The 19,016-nt window shown below is 41.5% G+C and overlaps 1 protein-coding gene across 6 annotated transcripts in view; it reads left to right on the top strand.

The window, feature by feature from the left end:
* LOC129700352 (gephyrin) overlaps positions 1–19,016 on the top strand; it is a 459,263-nt gene that overhangs the window by 361,881 nt on the left and 78,366 nt on the right. For 4 of the 6 annotated variants that reach the window (XM_055640758.1, XM_055640759.1, XM_055640760.1 and 1 more), the window contains exons 12-14: positions 1,284–1,355; positions 16,823–16,915; positions 17,003–17,058. In XM_055640758.1, the coding sequence (XP_055496733.1) occupies positions 1,284–1,355; positions 16,823–16,915; positions 17,003–17,058 (221 nt within the window). The remainder of the gene's footprint in view (positions 1–1,283; positions 1,356–16,822; positions 16,916–17,002; positions 17,059–19,016) is intronic. The other 2 variants (XM_055640762.1, XM_055640763.1) reach the window with 1 other exon arrangement.

Here is a 19,016-nt window from a genome sequence, read left to right as displayed (position 1 = left end):
CCAAAATGGATAATCTCACATTTCTCCACATTACATCTGCCAATTTCTTGCTCACACTTAATCTAACTATATATTTTTTGCAGCTTTTTTGTGTTCCTCTAACGATTTTCTTACCTACATATCTTTGTTTCATAAATAAACATGGCTGCACTAGACACAGTCCCTTTATCCAAATTATTAATACAGATAGTAAATAGTTGAGATCCCAGCACTGATCCTTGTGGCACCTCTCATTTCTGATTACAAACCAAAAATAACCCTAATTCCTGTTAGAGACAAAATGCTTGAGTAACTCAGGGGGACAGGTATCATCTCTGGAGAGAAGAAATGGGTGACGTTTCGGGTCGAGACCCTTCTTCAGTCTGATTCCACCTTTGAATTCTTTCTACCTTAGAATTCTTCATTCTACCTTTGATTTAAACCAACATCTGCAGTTCTTTCCTACCTATTTCCTGTTAGTTTGCAATCAGTGTCCATGCCAATATATTACCCCCAATCATGTACTCGTATTCTTTAGCATGACACCTTGTTGAATGTCTTCTCAAAATCCAAATACACTCAATTCATCTGTCTATGCTGCTTGTTACATCCTCAAAGAACCCCTGCAAATTTGAACATAGAGCAGTGCAGCACAGGAACAGACTATTCAGCCCACAATATCCATGCTTAACATGATATCAGGTTAAATTAATCTCTGCCTACATATGATTATGATCCATATCCCTCCATTCCCCGCGTATCCATGTACCTATCTAAAAGCCTTATAAATGCCACTATTAACTCCATCTCCACCACTACCCCCGGCAGCGTGTTCCAGGCACCCACCACTCTCTGTGCAAAAAAAAAACTTGCCCTGGAAATCTCCTTTAAATTTTGCCCCTCTCATCTTAAAGTTATGCTCTCAAATCTTTGACATTTTTACCTTTGAAAAAACAGTACTAACCGTCTATGCTATCGATGCATCTCATTTTTTAATCTATTTCTATCTGGACTCCCCTCAGCCTCTGAAGCTCCATTGAAAACAATCCAAGTTTGTCCAACCTCTCCTTATACTAATACTCTCAAATCCATGCAGCATTCCGGTAAACCTCTTCTGCATCCTCTCCAAAGCTCCAGGTCCTTCCTGTATTGGTGCAAATCATAGTACACACATTATTCCAAATGAGCCTAACCAAAGTCCTATAAAGCAGCCACATAACTCTTGTATTCAATGCCCGACCAATGAAGGCAAACATACCGTACGCCTTCTTTACCACTCTATCTACTTGTGTTGTTACTTTCAGGAAGCTATGGACTTGGAACCCAAGATCCCACATACATCAATGTGTTAAATGTGATTTTCCCAAAGACTAATGGTAAGCTAACAAACCTACATATTCTGATTTCTGCCTCACTCCGTTCTTAAGTAGTAGCAATACATTTGTGATTGTCCAAACCTCAAACATCTGGAACTTATCCAAATTGAGGGAATTTTAACAGATTGCAATGTCTTGTCAATGCTGGCATTTAGTGCCCATCCCTCATTGCTTTTGAGTAGATGGAGGTGAGCCACGTTGAACAATTGCAGTCCTTCCAGTGAAAGTACTCCCACACTCCTTTCCAATATGTAGGTGGTCCATTCACATGTTTGTAGACCTTGCATCCTGGAAAGTATGACCTCCAAACTCTGCACAAAGTTCTGTGCCTAGTTGGGGCTGAAATCCTCCAAGCCCCTCAACAGGGAAAAGTAGCCCACATATTGCATCCCTTCAGAATGCATCAAACATTTAATTCATTTTTCGCTATTGGTTGGCCTGTCATCTAGGTGTGCCATCACAAAACTATTGCGTAACCTTGCCCTTTGACAAGCTGACGTCTGCGCTTGCTTCATCCTTATTCCGACAAGACCACATGTTAAGTGTCATATCACTTGTAGGTTCCACCTCTGCATTCCTCTATGGCAAATGTTTGGCTCTGAGCTTCTGACTGCGTTTGAAATCAAGTCACAGAATGTCTGTCATTCTTGTCTTCTCACTTTCCCAGCACTGTTTTGTCAAATTTTACTTCTTGGGTATCTGAAATGACTTAAACCGAGGTACAGTAAGCTTTCCTTTAACAAGCAGAGCAAAAAAAATACTCCGTGTTGCTTTCTTTCTTCCTTCCTCGAACTTCACTGTCTTCATTTTGCTCATCTGCCTCCTCTGCTCATTCTTTAGATTGTGACAGCATTTGTACTTTTATGATGTAAATGACTGTGCAGCATGCAAAAACCTCTGAAAATGTTGACAACTACTCTGATGAGCATGGTGAAGTTCCTCCAGGCAGTGAAAGCGTGGTCTGCTTTATTATGCTTAGCAGGATTGTTTTCACTGCATCCATTCTGTTCATGTGTGATTGCGTCGTGCACCACTGCTAGGAGCCATGTTTAACGGATAGCCCAAGTCTCCCGGTAACCACCTTTTGAGTTGTTGTGGTAGCTCAAATGTAGCTAATGCAATGGTCTGAAGCATAATTAAGACATTACAGGGCATAATTAAGAACAGGATATTGCTGTCTCTAGTTTCATACCAGCTGAATGTTGAGAGTATGGAATCTTTTGATTCTGTTGTAGTACAGAGATGCTATGCAGCAGCCTTAGTGCAACCTGTACTGTTAATGGTAAGCTGCACAATAGTTGTAATTGTTCAAAAGTCCATTGTTCCATCTGCCTGCTTGTCTCTGCAAAGAGAGAATGAAATACTGTTTGTTCTCCTCGATTTGGCAATCACCTTGACAAGTGGAAATTTGCACATCAGATACTATTTTTGTCTGAAGAAGAGTTCCGACCTGAAACATCAGCAATCAGTGTTCTCCAGGGATGATGTCTGACCCGCTGGGTCACTCTAGCCCTCTGTCTTTTTTTTTTGTAAACCAGCATCTGCAGTTCCTTGCTTCTATTTTTTTTTATCTAATGAGTGCTACTGAGTTTGATTTCACCCCCATATCTTTCAGATGCTCTATAAGTGGAATTCATTGTTTTGTTTTTTTTGTCCAAGCTGAATTGTTAGCTCTATTTTTGCAATAACATGATGCAGTGGAATTGCCATGCATCAGTAATCTTGAAAACTCAGATGGAATTCAGTAAAGATGCTGTAGGATTAACTGAAATGTGAAGAAATTTCAAAACTTAACAAGAAGTAATCGCATAGCAGAATTGTTAGACATATATTATTCAACATCTGAGCAATTTGACTGCTGTGATAGGTTTTCCCCTCAGAAAACTTGTATTCTATAGTCTGGTGCCAAGAAGTTCAATGAGCTCTTTTAGTTCTGTCAGGTCACCTTCATGGGAAGGCAGGTAATGAGAAATTAACTTGAGAGCCGCCAACATTTTCCTTTGAAGTTAGAATTACCTGTTAAGTTTGATCATGTCACATATCACAAAAAATCAGTGTACATTTTGTTCAAAGATGCTAGTGCCTGGCAGCTTTAATTTGTATTTTAGAAAATATTTCCCTTGAATTGCTAAATCCGAGAAAATCTTTATCTGAATGAAATCTTATTTACAAATTGATTATTAAATAAGCACGATAAGGCATGTGGAAGAAGTGGAAGGCTAAAATGCATCTATTTTAATACAAGGAGCCTGATTTGTAAGATTGATGAATTTAGAGCATTGATCAGCACATGGGAATATGATATTGTTTCAATCACTGAGACATATCACAGGAGTCAAAAATGGGCAAGCTTGGCATCTCAGCAATCCAGTTTAGAAGTTTCAAGCTTAATGGCAGGGGTAGAATGTCTCAGGGAAGGGGACATTGCATTATTATCAAGGAGATCTTTATTCCACTTATGAGGGGGGTTGTCTTTGAAAGCCCTTGAAATGCGACCACATGGGTAGAGTTTAGATACAAAAAAAGGAATGATCTTCCTGAAATTATGTTGTTGGCCTCCCTACAATCAATAGGAGATACAGGAGTATATATGTTGATAAATCACAGGGAAGTGTAAAGGATTATGGTTAAAGTAGTAAGGATTCCAACTACCCAACAGTAGCTGGGGAGTCGCCATAGTGTGATCTTACCTGATACACTTACATTTAATAACAAATCAAATTTAAAAAGTCAACTTGATTTTTCTGTTGTCAGAAATTTCTTCTGTCCGACTTCAACTTGCACAATCGAACAGGCAGATTTCACAACTTGGGAAATTATTAATCTGCAGGCGTATCCACTGCCTGACCTGGCATCAATAGGAGCACAGACATTTGGGGAAACATGACAGAAGGCACTTCAGCCTACACTCAAAACTTCAGCCTTTGCTCACAAAAGCGCTTAAATTGTGACAAATTTGAGCAAATCTGCTGGGTTTTAAGGCAGAACATCTGGGCCATTTATTTCAAGATCAAGATTCAATTTATTTGTCATTTGGACCCCTTGAGGTCCAAACAAAATGACGTTTCTGCAGCCATACATTACAAACAAATAGACCCAAGACACAACATAATTTACATAAACATCCATCACATTGCTGTGATGGAAGGCCAAAAAAACGTATCTCTCCACTGCACTTCCCCCCCCCCCCCCCCCGATGTCAGAGTCAAAGTCAAAGCCCCCGGCTGGCGATGGCGATTATCACGCGGCCCTTAAAGCCACGCCGGGTGATGCAAGGTCGCACACCGGGTTCTTGGTGTTAGAGCCCCCGGCGGGCGCTCGCAGAGTCCCGCGGCCATTCCAAGCCGCGCGGGGCGGTGCTGTAAGGACCCGCTCCAGGAGCTCTTCAACCCCGCAACTCGGGCGGGAGAAGTCGCCGTTGCGAGAGCCCTGAAAAGCGGTTTCCCTCCAGGGACCCGCGGGCTCCCGGTGCCGCCGTCCGCCAGACCCGCAGTTGCAGCCTCCGAATCTCCGGAGGTCGGGCCGCAGCAGCGCTCGAACACCGCTCCACCCGCTCTGGACTCGGCTAGCTCCGCGACGGTGAGGTGAGTCATCGGCACCAGAGCCCCCGGTCTTCTCCTGTTGGAGGCCGCTCCTCGTTGCAGCCCCAAAGACAACGGAGACCCGACAAAGAAAAGGTCGGGTCTCCCGTGCAGGGAGAGATTAAAGGTTACCCCCTCCCTTCCACCCCACCCCCCAACAAAAAATAACAAAAACTACATAAAAACATAGACAAAAAATAATAAAAACGCGAACGGGCTGCAGAGGCCGCTGCTGACGAGAGTCGCGCCGCCTACCTTCCTGTACATCCTGGGCTGTTTTGGCTTGCTGTTGAGAACCACACTATTATTATTGATCAAAATAATCCCCCTACTATAATTGAAGAGTTGCTTCTCAATCCCCATTTTAATAATCAGGACGTAAAAATGTTTCTAGTCATCATAGTTTTTTGACAAAACTAAACACCTTCAAACCTTGACGTAGCAGATATGTTAGACATATTATTCAACATCAGACGGTCTTTGAGGAATATAAAACAAGTAGAAAAGAATTCCAGCAGCAGATTTGGAGGGCAAAATGTAGCCAGGAAATGGCTTTGAAGATTATAGAAACCCCCAAGGGTTTTTATGCCTACATTAAAAGCAAGAGGATAACCGGCGGGAAGATAGCACCACTCAAGGACAAAGGGGGGAATTTGTGTTTGGAGTCCGAGGGTTTGGGGAGATACTAAACGAATACTTTGCATCTGTTTAAGAATGAACTGCAGATTTTGGAAAAATCGAAGTTAGACAAAAATGCTGGAGAAACTCAGCGGGTGAGGCAGTATCTATGGAGCGAAGGAATAGGTGACATTTCAAGTCAAGTCTGAAAAAGGGTCTCGACTCGAAACGTCAACTCTGTCTGAAGAAGGGTGTCGACCCGAAATGTCACCTATTCCTTCGTTCCATAGATGCTGCCTCACCCACTGAGTTTCTCCAGCATTTTTGTCTACTTTGCACCAAGGAGAAGGACGGAAGAGAGTGAGATCAGTGTAGGGAATATTACTATGCAAGGGCAGTTTGAAATCAACTCTTGAAAAGCAGTAAGGCGGATAAATCTCCAGGGCATGATGGGATCTATCCCAGGTTATTAAGAGGCAAGAGTGGAAATTGCAAGAGCCTTGGCATCTTTGCACTGTCTCTAGCCACAAGCGTAGAACTGGAGAGTAGTTAATGTTGTTCCTTTATTAAAGAAGGGAAGTAGTGAGAATCCAGGGAATTATAGGCCAGTGAGCATTACGTCAATGGTAGGGAAACTAATGGAGAGGATTCTACAGCATAGGATTTACATCTGTTTGGAAGAGAATGGACTAATTATGGAAAGTCGACATGGCTTTGTACGTGGAAGGTCAGGGCTTTCTGACAATTGGGTTTTTTGAGGAGGTGATGATGATGATCAATGAGGGTTGGGTGGCGGACATTGTTTAGATGGATTTAAGTGAGGCATTTGATTAAAGTTCCCCATGGTAGGCTGATCCAGAGGATTAAGTTGCATGGGGTTCATACAGTAGTAACTTTGTCGTATGAATTCCGAACTGGCTAACTAATAGAAGATGGAGGGTTGTGGTGGAAGAGGATTATTCAGACTGGATGTCTGTGACCAATGGTGTTCTGCAGGGGTCTGTGCTGGGACCTCTGTTGTTTGTGATATATATAAATGACTTGGACTTAAATGTAGACTGTTAGTAAGTTTGCAGATGACATCAAGATTGCTAGAGTTATGGACTGTGCGGAAGACTGTCAAAGTATACAAAGGGATATAATCAGTTACAGAAATGGGCAGAGAAACGGAAGATGGAGTTTAATCCAACAAAGTGTGAGGTGCCACATTTTGGGGAGTTGAATGAAAGGGGAAGGTATACAATTAATGGAAAGACCATAACAACATTAATATCCAGAAGGATCTTGAGGTCCAAGTCCATAGATCCCTGAAAGTGGAACACAAGTAAATAGAGTAATAAAGAAGGCACATGGTATGCATGCCTTCCTGGGCCAGGGGATTGAGTATAAGAGTCAGGAAGTCATTATGCAGCTTTATAGGAATTTGGTTAGGCCACATTTGGAGTGTTGTGTTCTGTTCTGGTCACCCAATACAGGAAGGATTTGGAGGCTTTAGAGAGGTTGTGGAGGCGGTTTACCAGAATGTTTCCTGTACGAGAGGCTATTACCAAAAAGGAGAGGTTGGACAAACTTAAGTATTTTCTCTGGGTCGTTGGAGGCTGAGGGAAGCCCTGACAAGTATATAGAATTATGAGAGCATGGATAAGGTTGACAGTCAGAACTTTTATTTCCTCATGGAGGAAATGTCAAAGACTAGTGGGAATAGCTTTAAGGTGAAAAGGGTAGAGTTTAAAGGAGATATGCAGGCCACGTTTTTTACACCAAGGGTTGTAGGTGCCTGGAACGCTGCCGGTGGTGGAGGCTGATATGACATGGCATTTAAGAGGCTTTTAGATATGCACATGGATGTGCAGGAAATGGAGGGATGTACATGCAGGTGAGATTAGTTTAGCTTGGCATCATGTTTGACACAGGTATTACAAGTCGAAGGGTCTGCTCTGGTGCTGCACTGTTCTATGCTCTGTATGTTCTGAGAGAAAATCTGTGACGATAATGAATTTTTAATAAAACATTGGTCAGCGTCATTATTTTATTTTTACAATAATATTTTACAATTATTTTCCCAATAATAAAGATTAAAAAGCTGTTGGATCATGTGACCTGTAACACTCTATTATACCTGGAAGTATGCCATCCCGTGTGCTATTTCATGAATACTTGCATAAACTCAACCAAATATTCCCTCTGGTTGAACTCTCTACACTTACAAAGGATTCCTTTGTTGCACTGCCATGAAACCACTATTTTCACATCTTTGGAATGGTTTCCTAGGTTCCAGCATAATCTGAGAAAATATTCCATTGCTTCCTTGCCTCTTCTGGTTTAATTGCCAACATTCCTCATTTGATATTCCACAATGTTTCTGATTAATGTTATTTTGAAGCAATATAAGCAATATACCTTCTCAAGCAGATTTTCAAGCGATTTTAAATCTTAATTGCATTAAGTTCAGTCCAAACATCCTAAGAAGAACTTGGAACATTTTTGTTAAGTCATTTAATGCCAAGATTCAAGATGCACAAGTTACCACATATCAACCGAAGCTTCAGAATTCATTTTAAAACAACTCACACATAAAGCTTATGATTCATCCCCCTCCGTATAAATGAATTATCTTGCAACAATTTTTAACAAGTGTTCCGAATTAAACACATTTAACAAAGTTTCCAAACAAATAAACAGACTCCTAAATGTTTAACACAAAGGTGCCTCATATCATGCTTATGTCTGAGATAAACTGAGATGGTATTCAAGTTTGTATTCCTCAACTCGTTAATTTGAACTAAAACTGCCACAATTTTAACAAATGAATAACATGAGACCATTTGGTGCACAGTGACATCATTTGCCTGATTATTTTCAGAGATTATTGTCATGACTAAATCTTTAAGCTTAGTGGTAAATGATCCGTTGGCATTTTTTTTAACGGTATCAAAAGCATGATTGACATTGGTACAAAAATCCAATGTGAATCTCAAGCTGGTTCATGCATGGATTGATCCCATGATTCATAACGCGTTTTAAATTAAATGAAAATAACAGCAAATACATTTCTTGGAATTTTTTAAGTCTCTCTGAGTGTATAAAGAATGTTTTTTTTTGTGAAGCGTCTCTCTGCTGAGCTTATATTGCTAAATATATCTAGGTGCTAAATGCTGTCTGTGGACATTTATCATTGGGTCGACATATTACTTTACCAACCCAAGATTTATTTTCCGAAGAAAAGTACTTAATAATCAGATCATTTGCTGATACCAAGCAGGGACACATCAACTCACAAATCATCAAGCTTTAAGGTCAAGATACAGCTCCCAGTATATCTATGCAAATTACATTGTGGTGTTAATAAAACAAAATCCCAACATCTGAAGTTGGTGTATCACCTTGAGATAATTTATTTGTGTCCTTTTCTTAAAATGCTTGCTGGTATGGCATCACGTATCCAGAGAAATACAAGAGAGAAAACAAAATACTCCTTATTGTAGAACTCTGACTAAAACCAGAAACTCCTGAAAATTCACCATTTCCAGAGATAGGAACAAAGGGGAAAATAAATATTTGCATTTCATGATCATTTGGCAATAATCCACAACGAGTAATTTGATGAAGGATAGTTGAGTGGTCTTAACCTGGAACGGCAAGGGTGACACACGGCGTGCTCGTGCTGCAATTGGCACGTATGAGACTCCAAAAGCCCTATGCAATGACTGAGGGGAAAAAAATCCAAATGATCTGTCTCTCAGGATGATAATGCAGAGGATATGTTGAAGGTGGAATAGTTATCAGGTGACTTTTGTACCAGTGTGCTCTCTGAATGCCTCTGTATTCCATTTTGACCAGCGTCTCCAAGCAAGCAGAAAGGCATTTCTCTAAAGACTTGAGTCACATATTCAGTTGCAATTACATTATTGGGCCGCAGCTGTAGCTTTAACTGTGACAAATGGGTTAAATAAAAATCAATTCGTCTTCTTCAGTGGTATAAACAGCATGAAGGAAATCTTTGATCATCCACTATCCTTTGAAACAAATCCTGAATGTTCCTGTGGGCACACAGTATATTAAGGTGCACATAAGTGATGAATCTACTGTATGGATTTAGCTTTTACTATCAAAACTGCTTGTGGTTTGTACCAAGAAGCCTGGGTCCTGTCAGTATTGGCTAAATGGGTGAAGATTGGGGGCCATTATCCTATATCTTCTTTCAGCTGTTCTCCTCTTGCTGTTCCCACCACACACTGCTGCCCCAATTGCAAGATATTTCTTAACCTTGAAGAAGGGTCCCTACCCAAAACACCACCCATTCGTTTTCTCTAGAGATGTTGCCTGACCCGCTGAATTACTCCAGCATTTTGTATCTATCTTCAGTATAAACTAACACTTGCAGTTACTTTCTAGTTTCTGCAGTTTAGTAATGATTTTATTGACTAGGTTTTTCTTGAAAAAAGCCAGAAGTTCCATGTGTTAGCAATTTTGTGACTCCAGTGGGATCGTGCAAGTATTAAACGTCCTGAAGAGTTCTCACTATCGCTTTTCCCAAATGGACTCTAGCATTGAATGGGAAAGTACCAAATGCTTATCAACCTCAGCCCTGTTAAGGGCCTGTCCCACTTAGGCAATTCTTTAGGCGACTGCCTGCAACTAGGACAATGGAATCCACCAAAGTCAGCACCAGCGACAACCTACGTCACCTGGCGACAACCTTCGTTAACCTGGCGACAACCAATGACAGCACCTACGACAACCCACAATTTACGCCACTGGCACCGAAAAGCTTTCAACATGATCACCACATCCCTGAATCATTAGAGCGCAGGAGGATGAGGGGGTGATCTTATAGTGGTGTATAAGATCATAGGAGTTAGGGGCGGCACAATAGCGCAGTGGTAGAGTTGCTGCCTGACGGTGCCAAAGACCAGGATCGATCCTGACTATAGATGCTGTCTGTACAGAGTTTGTATGTTCTCCATGTGAACCGTGTCGAAGACCAGCTTCAACTAGCTTTGGGAAAATTGGACACCGAATAGTGGAGAGTGAAGATGACCTCCTTCGTCCTCCCTTCGACTATGTTGAAGACTAACTACGACTACCTTCGATTATCTTCGACTACCCTCGATTACCTACGAATAACATGCCGACCTACTACGACCTACCTCGACTAAACCTACGAGTAAAAAAAATATCGATTTTTTTTCCATGGCGACCTTTTTTTACTCGCGGGCATTTTTCAGCATGTTGAAAAATACGCTGCAACCTAGCTGAGGCCTCGAGTACGCGGGGACTACTCTCGAGCATGAAGGAGAGTTACAAAGACCACCTAGGACCGCGTGTCGACCTTGCTGCAAGTATGAGTCTAGGTCAAACTCTTCTGAACTCGCAGATTAGGTCGCCACAGTGGGACAGCCCCTTAACCTGCTGAGTTCCTCCAAGATTTGCTTTTTTTGCTCAAGATTTCAGCATCTAAAATTTATTGTGTCTCTCAGAATTGCGTATGATTTCCCTTCACTCTTGTAAACGCCTGTATGTTTACAAGCTTTCTCATTTGGTCTTTGTAGGACAAGCCCCTCATCCCAAGAACTGCTAACATGTACTAATTCTAAACCCAGCATCTGCTTCCATGTGCATTGCACACAGTAATCCGAATGTAGTATCGCCTAAACATGACCTCTTTATTTTTGTAGACCAACCCCATTTCATTCAAGGTCAACACACTATTTATTTTCCAAATCACTTGCTCTATCTGTGTGTCTGCATTCTGCATTGTCTGAACCTGAAGGAGCTTCACCATTTCAAAAATATTCTGTTTTTTGTATTCTTCCAACCAAAATGCACCACTGTATATATTCCCATAATGTCCTCCACCTTCTTTGGTTTACTTGCCAGTGTCCCTTTTTGTCGCTTCTTTATACCTTAGTTTCACACCTTACATTATTACTTATGCAGAGTTGGAAACGTTTCATTCTGGTTTTTGAATTTGTATGTGAATTTTCATCAGCAACAGCATCTTGAAGTGGGAAAAGTCCCTATTTCTTTGTTTTTTAGTTTAGTTTATTTTATTATTGTCATGTGTGAAAAGCTTTTTTGTTGCATGTTATCTAGTCAGCAAAAAGACTAGACATGATTACAAGGTAGACTAAAAAGCTGGAGATGGGTCTGACCCGAAACGTCGCTTATTCCTTCTCTCCATAGATGCTGCCTCACCCGCTGAGTTTCTCCAGCTTTTTTGTCTACCTTCGATTTTTCCAGCATCTACAGTTCTTTCTTATACATGATTACAATCAAGCTGTCTATATTGTCCTTTAACCAAAGCTGTAGTATTTTACCCACTATCACAAGCCCCCTTACTTTACTTAACTATTATTTGTGGATCATATCAAATGACTTTTGAAAATCCAGATATACTATATCCACTGGTTTCCCCTTTAAAAAGTCTCATAAAGTTACAACAATAAGTCCCTGCACACTGATCAGATTGAAGGTGGGGTGGACTAAGTTGCTTCTGAAAGATGCACTCCAAATGCATTCCAAATAGAAGGTAGAGGTATGGGGAACACAAGAAGTTCCAGGCTAATGTCTTGCATAAGTGACATTGAAATTACATTGACTATGCAGGAAATGAAATTGTCCATATCAGTAGCAGGTTCAAATGTAAAAAACGTGGACTATAAATTGAATGACAGCAAAAACTATTTTATATTTCATCTCTTGTATTCATTCCAGCCCGTTATCATCTTATTTTAACAAACTGCCATATTCATTGGAGATGTTCTGAAGCCAGTGGACTTGATGTTCAACTGAGGATATTTTGCGAGAAAAAACAGACGAGTGAGGAAATTTGGATGACATCTGTCTAATTATGAAAGCTCGTTTTTTTATGTCCTCATAATTAAACCCATAGTAAGTTTAATTATCTTTTCCTCCTCCACTTCATATGGGCTATCTAAATGGTTTGCTTTATTCTCTATAGAAACTATGTGTCAGCAATCATGCATATAGTAATGTAATTTTCTAAGTTTATAATAAGAACTCCTTGATGTCAACAACAAGGCACAGTTCCGGCTAGCTGAGCATTCAGTAAAGTGAATATTAGGTTGTTAGAGTACAAATAGTGGTCACAACTTTTGAGGTCTTGCTTGAAAAGAAAGGATGTGTTGACTTCATCAATTTACCTGGGTGACAACCATAACTTGGCAACACCGTGGGCTCCTTTTGCCTGAAATAGTCACCAATATGCTTGGGGATTGAAACAATAAACTTGAGTAAAACACCAAGTGCTGGAGTAACTCAGCGGGTCAGGCAGCATCTGTAGAAGGAGAGGTGACATTTCAAGACTCTTCAGATCCAGCTTTACTTTTAATTTCCACCCTGCCCTCAAATTCACTTGGACTGTCTCTCTCCTGTCTCAAACTCGCTGTCTCCTTTCACATGGGGCAGACTATCGACTGACATTTTTTTGACCATGTTCTGATACAACAAACTTGCTGGGTTATTCAGTTTATTTTTGTTTTACTGGTGAGCCCCTCATTCAGTGAATCAAATCAAATCCAGTAAATAACTGAGTTTAGCTTATTACATAATCACATTTGCAGAAGGCATTAGATTGATATTTATACTACTTCAGTTGGCAAAAGAGTTTCTTTTTTCATTCATACGTTGTGGATATCATTGGCAAGGCCAGAATCATTGCCCTTCGCTAATGAAAGGGAATCTGTCTTCTTCAACTGCCTTAGCTTGCAAGCTAATGGTGTGTTTTTTCATCTGCTGAGTGGTTTCTGAACCATCTCAGTAGGCAGTCAAGTGTCAGGCGCATTGTTGTCCATCCAGGACTGCATTGAGACCACATCTGTTCAGGGCAGTAAACTTCCTTAAGCACATGAGGGAATCACATGAGTTTTTAATCACAATTCAATAATTTCATTAAATCATAGGATCAATGAAACAGAAACCTTTAGGGCCAGCTCTTCCATGTTGACTATGATGCACATGCACATTCCATTTGGCGGGATTAGGCCTGTATTTCTCTATGCTTTTCCTAACCAACTACCTGTCCATACGCCTTTTAAACATTGTAATTGTATGGCTCTACCACTTCCTGGCAGTTTGTTCCAGATAACCACCACCCTCAGACTGACTATCCCATTTTTAGTTTAGTTTAGATGGACAGTGTGGCTACTGGCCCTTCGGCCCACTGAGTCCGTGCTGAGCAACAATTACCCGCACATCAGCTCCACGTTATCCCACTTTCGCGTTCTACACATAAGGGCAATTTACAGAAGCCAATTAACCTACAAGCTGCACATATTTGGAATGTTGGAGGAAACTGCGGAGCACCCGGAGTAAAACCCACGCGGTCACAGGGAGAACGCACAAACTCCGCACAGACCACCCGAGGTCAGGATCGCTCAGGTTTCTGGCACCCCTTGTGATTTTACAATATACAAGGCCATCCCCTCAGCCTTCCATGTTCAATTGAGAATAAATCCAGCCTATCCAATCTCTCCTTACATCTACAGCCTTCCATTCTAGCAACATACTCTGAATCTCTTCTGCATTTTCTCTTGTACTGTCAAACCCCTCTGGTAGTGTGACATCTAGAACTGTGCACAAACTTCTAAGTGTGATCTAATCAATGTTTTGTACAGCTGCAACATGCCGTTAACATTATTGATATGACCTGTATTAAAAAAATCCAGGTTTGTTGAATTAGGTACATTTTAATTCCAAGCTGCTCTGACAGGATTTGAATTAACATCTCTACATTCTTAGTCTACATATTGTGCCATATACACTGCACAAGATGTGAAAAATTCATGTTTGTGTAACCATACTGTCGTGTTTATTAAATCTCACAAAGGTCAGTTTGGAGTCTCTGTGTTTTATTAACTTGAAAAGATGCCAAGCTCAAAGAAATTGAAATCTCTCTTTATTTCCACAATTTTCTGCACCATGGTCTATTTCAGTCAAATAAAGTTGTCATTTTTATGGTAACTTGAAAAGATGATAGACCTGTGAGCTCAAAGAAACCTGAAATCTCTCTTTTTTAGTTTAGAGATACCACAATTTTGGACCACTGCCGCACCATGGTCTATTTTATCAGATTTTGAAATTCGGTAAATTAAGTTGTTTAAATCTGTCTAAATCGCCGCTATAAATGGCTTTGAGTGCCTGCGCGGATGGTTGTTGGAAATCCGCTGAGTCGATAGCGGAAGGCATGTAAATATGCATCTAGACGCTCAGCTCTGTGAGTAGAGTAGACTGTCCAACCGTATCGGAGAAGAAGAAGAACAACTTTTCTATGTAAATTAAGTGAAAGCAAAAAATATTAGTTTTAAGGTACTATAAAAAAAAATAAGTAGAAATTAAGGGTAAAGGCAAGCAAACTGTCATTTCAAGGTGCAATTATAAAAATATTGATAATTTTTACCCTCGCTAGGGGCATTGCCCCTTGGAACCCTACCAGGGGGCAATGCTCCCTGGACCCCCATCTCTCTTCCTCTTTTTTCAGTTTTTTCCTGTCTCATGCCTGCCTACACTAGTTCTATCTTACACACGAGGGACAATTTACAGAAGCCAGTTCACCTACAAACCTGCGTGTCTTTGGAATGTAAGAGGAAACTCGAGCACCTGGGGAACACCCATACGGTCACAGGGAGAACGTACAACTCCGTACAGACAGCACACATCATCAGGATGGAGCCCGGGTCTCTGGCGCTGTAAAGTAGCAACTGCTGCTGCACCACTGTGTCTCCCCATAGTTTCGTGAAGACGGTGTTAACTTTCTCTCCGTTGCTGGAAACATAATGCTCTTTATAGCTGTATAATTAGCATGTTTCTGACGGCAAATTTAAGTGGATGATCCCTTATCACTGGAACTCTACCAGGTCCAGTGTGTTTCCTGTTTTATTTCTCAAAGCTTCTATTGACTTTCATGTTAGCCTCCTCCGTTGAGGCAATAATGGAATTTCAAGCACCTGTTAGTGACTTTATTTTCCCTTTTTTAGCATTTTAAACCCCTATGCTTTCTATCGATTTAAAGTGCTGAATATAACCTCCACCTGAACATTTAATATGCAGTGTGATCAGTGAACTGGAAACTATATGTTTTCCTCCTTAACTCTGCTCCTTTCCTTTTCAATTCAATCCAAAATGCTGTTTGTCTTTCATTGTGATGTTCACAACTGCCATTTGCTCTTTTAGGGAGCTATACATTTGAATTTATTGGTCATGTTTTTCCTTTATCTTTTACAATGTCCTTCTTTAAAATTCAATCACCTCGCTTCTTGCTCTGCTCTCCCTTCATATGTTACCTCCATACAGAGGACATCGCCTCAGAATAAAAGGACGTACCTTTAGAATGGAGATGAGGAGAAATTTCTCCAGCCAGAAGGTGGTGAATCTGTGGAATTCATTGGCACGGGCAGCTGTGGAGACCAATTAATTGGGAATTTTTAAGCGGAGATTAATAGGTTCTTGAATATAGACAATAGACAATAGGTGCAGGAGTAGGCCCTTCGAGCCAGCACTGCCATTCAATGTGATCATGGCTGATCATCCCCACAGGAATTGTAAGGGTATCAAGGGTTGTGGGAAGTAGGCAGGAGAATGGGGTGGAGAAGGGAAAAATGATCAACCATAATCGAATGGCAGAGTAGACTGGATGGGTTGAATAGCCTAATTCTGCTCTAATGTCTTATGGTCTACGTACCAGTACCTGAAAAGTTGGATTAGTTCTGATAGCTTTTTTGTTCAGCCAACATGAACATTATGAACAGAATGAGCTAAACATCTGACATCTTAAAGAGAAACCAGTTCATGCTGGTGTGTTATTCTGCTGTCTGATACCCTAGGCCACGCAGTTATCACCATCCACCTATTCCTCCAACCCAAGTCATTTTCTATGTGTAAGCCAATTCATTGGGGAATTAATACTCTTTGATTTGACCTGCTGGAGTTGGCAGGACTTCTTTCTCAACTTACATTCAAGCAGGTTATTTGAGCTATACGACAAAACCAAAGTTTTTAACAGATCAGTCCCAGTGTGTTTACAGACCATGGTTGAGTGTTATCCTGCCTGCTCTACAGAACAATTTCCAGCAATAATCACAAAGCAACCATAACAAATTAGTCCCTGATGGCAAGACCAGTTGCCACGTTTTTAGTGCAATCTCATCTGACGCATCTTAAATAATTTAAAGCGTGGAATTAATTTGGAACCGTCCAGGCCTGATTGGGTCTTTCCCATTAATGGTGTCTGGTTTATTTGTTTTACAGATGGTATGGGTCGAGTTCTAGCACAGGATGTATTTGCAAAAGACAACCTGCCACCATTTCCAGCGTCAGTGAAGGATGGCTATGCCGTAAGAGGTGAAGATAATTTATTGGTCACAGTGACATGTTGAAGTCGCATATTATATCTGAACAAGCTTTACATGGTTGCATTTTGTATTACAGCTGCTGATGGCCCCGGTGATAGATTCATTATTGGTGAATCACAGGCAGGTGACCAGGTGAGTTTTCAGGTTTATCTATATATTACTAAAAGTCTTGCCTTGTTTCTATCTATCTATCTATGCGTGTGTTATCTGGGACCTACGGCACACGGTAGCGCTAAAAGTTTTCCACCACCATACTCACCTTTGTCCCGTGATCGTTTGTATAAAGTTTCGTTCAGATTTATGTTACATTTCACAAGTTATTGATATTTACAAGTTTAAAAAAAAAACATTTTGAGAAAAATAACTTGACAGATGCTGTGACAGTTGAACGGAGATTCTGGCAGTTAGTAACTATGACCATAATGGGATCTCACAGTCCTCCAATCACAATGGGATCTCATTTACATATGCTGCCGTGAACATTGCGCCACCCAACAATGACATCATAATCTGGATCTCAGCTACCAATCAACAATGTCGGGATAAGCTCCAGCCAGTGCAATGAGAGATTTCATACATTTTTGTAAGGAGAGGTGGGGAGTGGAGAAGAAGAAATGTTATTTAAACATTGTGTTTAGTGGGGGAGTGCGAAAGGGGAGAAGTGAAGGAGGGGATGACTGAGGGTTGGGAAAAGGAGAGGGAGGGTGAGGGTGAGGGAGAGAGAGGTGAGGGAGGTAGTGGAGGAGAGAAGAGGGAGGATGAAGGCAAGGGGAAGGGAGTGTATGAGCCACGTCTGCGCAGTTGGGGGCTACGGGTGAGTGGTGGAATATTGCGTTGGGGTAACGAGTTGCGTTGGGGGAATAGGTACATCACAATGGTATCTCATTTCGATTTCTTGGGAGGGGGGGGGGTGGGTGTTTTCATTGTGGGGGGGGTGGAACAAGGGAGAGGTTTCATTTACACAAAAAAGTTGTGATCAATGGTGGGGAGGTGGGATGAGGTGGGCTCCCCGTTTCATTGTGGGATGAGCTCCCCGTTTCATTGTGGGGGGTGGAATAGGGGAGAGGTTTTATTTCCAGAACTTTCCTCGTGGGGGGGCAGTTGGGGGCTATGGGTGAGTGGTGGACTATTTTGTTGGGGGGAACGGGTGAGTGGTGGATTATTGCGTTGGGGGAACGGGACGCAACGGGTCCGATGGCCTAGTATTACATAAAATTTAATCTAAGCATTTAAGACAAGGAATCAAAACTTTCCTGTTAACGACTGGTAAATTTATTGTAGAAACAAGGAACTGCAGATGCTGGTTTGGAAAAAAGGACCAGAAGCATTGCAGTAGCACGGCAGATCACACAGCGCTGCTATGATAGGCAACATTTCATGTCGAGTCCCTTCCTCAGACTGATTATTGGGGGGTGGGGAACAAAGCTAGAAGAGAAGAGGATAGACACAAAATGCTGGAGTAACTCAGCGGGTCAAGCAGCATCTCTGGAGAAAAGGAATAGGAGGCGTTTCAGGTCAGAGCCGTTCTTCAGACAGGAAGAGAAATGGAGCAGGACAAAGCCTGCCAGGAAATAGGATGATGCAGGTGAGGAATGTTTTTGATGGTTGGACAAAGGCCAGAGATGAAAAGACAGAATGTGTGAGAGAAAAGGATTGAAGAGTTGCAAACTGTGAAGCTGGAGGGGCTTTGCAGGAGGAGGGAAGAAATAGGTGTGAGTGCAGGTAGGGCTTAGGGGAAGGTGGGGGCAAGAAAATGGGTATATGGTGGGAGAGGAGGAGGGTTATGTAGTTAACTAAAATTGGACAATCTAATGTTTATACCTTGCATCAGTTTCTGCCCCCACCCCTTTCACCAAAAGTCCTTCACTAGCTTCACAGTCCGCAACTATGTATTTCTTTTGGGCTCACGTCAGGAACCCACTCGCCTGAGGTAATCTGTTGCAAGCCACAATTTGTCCGGCCCACTCTTCGCCCCTCAATTTTTTTTTCAAGCTCCCTGCAATCAGTCCCGCCCGAAACATCATCCATAAAGGGCCTGTTCCACTTACGCAACCTTTACAGGCTACTGCCTGCACCCGTGATAAATCGCC

The sequence above is a fragment of the Leucoraja erinacea genome, chromosome 9 (assembly GCF_028641065.1).
Source record: "Leucoraja erinacea ecotype New England chromosome 9, Leri_hhj_1, whole genome shotgun sequence".
Classification (NCBI taxonomy): Eukaryota; Metazoa; Chordata; class Chondrichthyes; order Rajiformes; family Rajidae; genus Leucoraja; species Leucoraja erinaceus.
The sequence above is the reverse complement of the archived record's forward strand: the minus strand, read 5'-3'. Positions and strand labels throughout refer to the sequence as shown.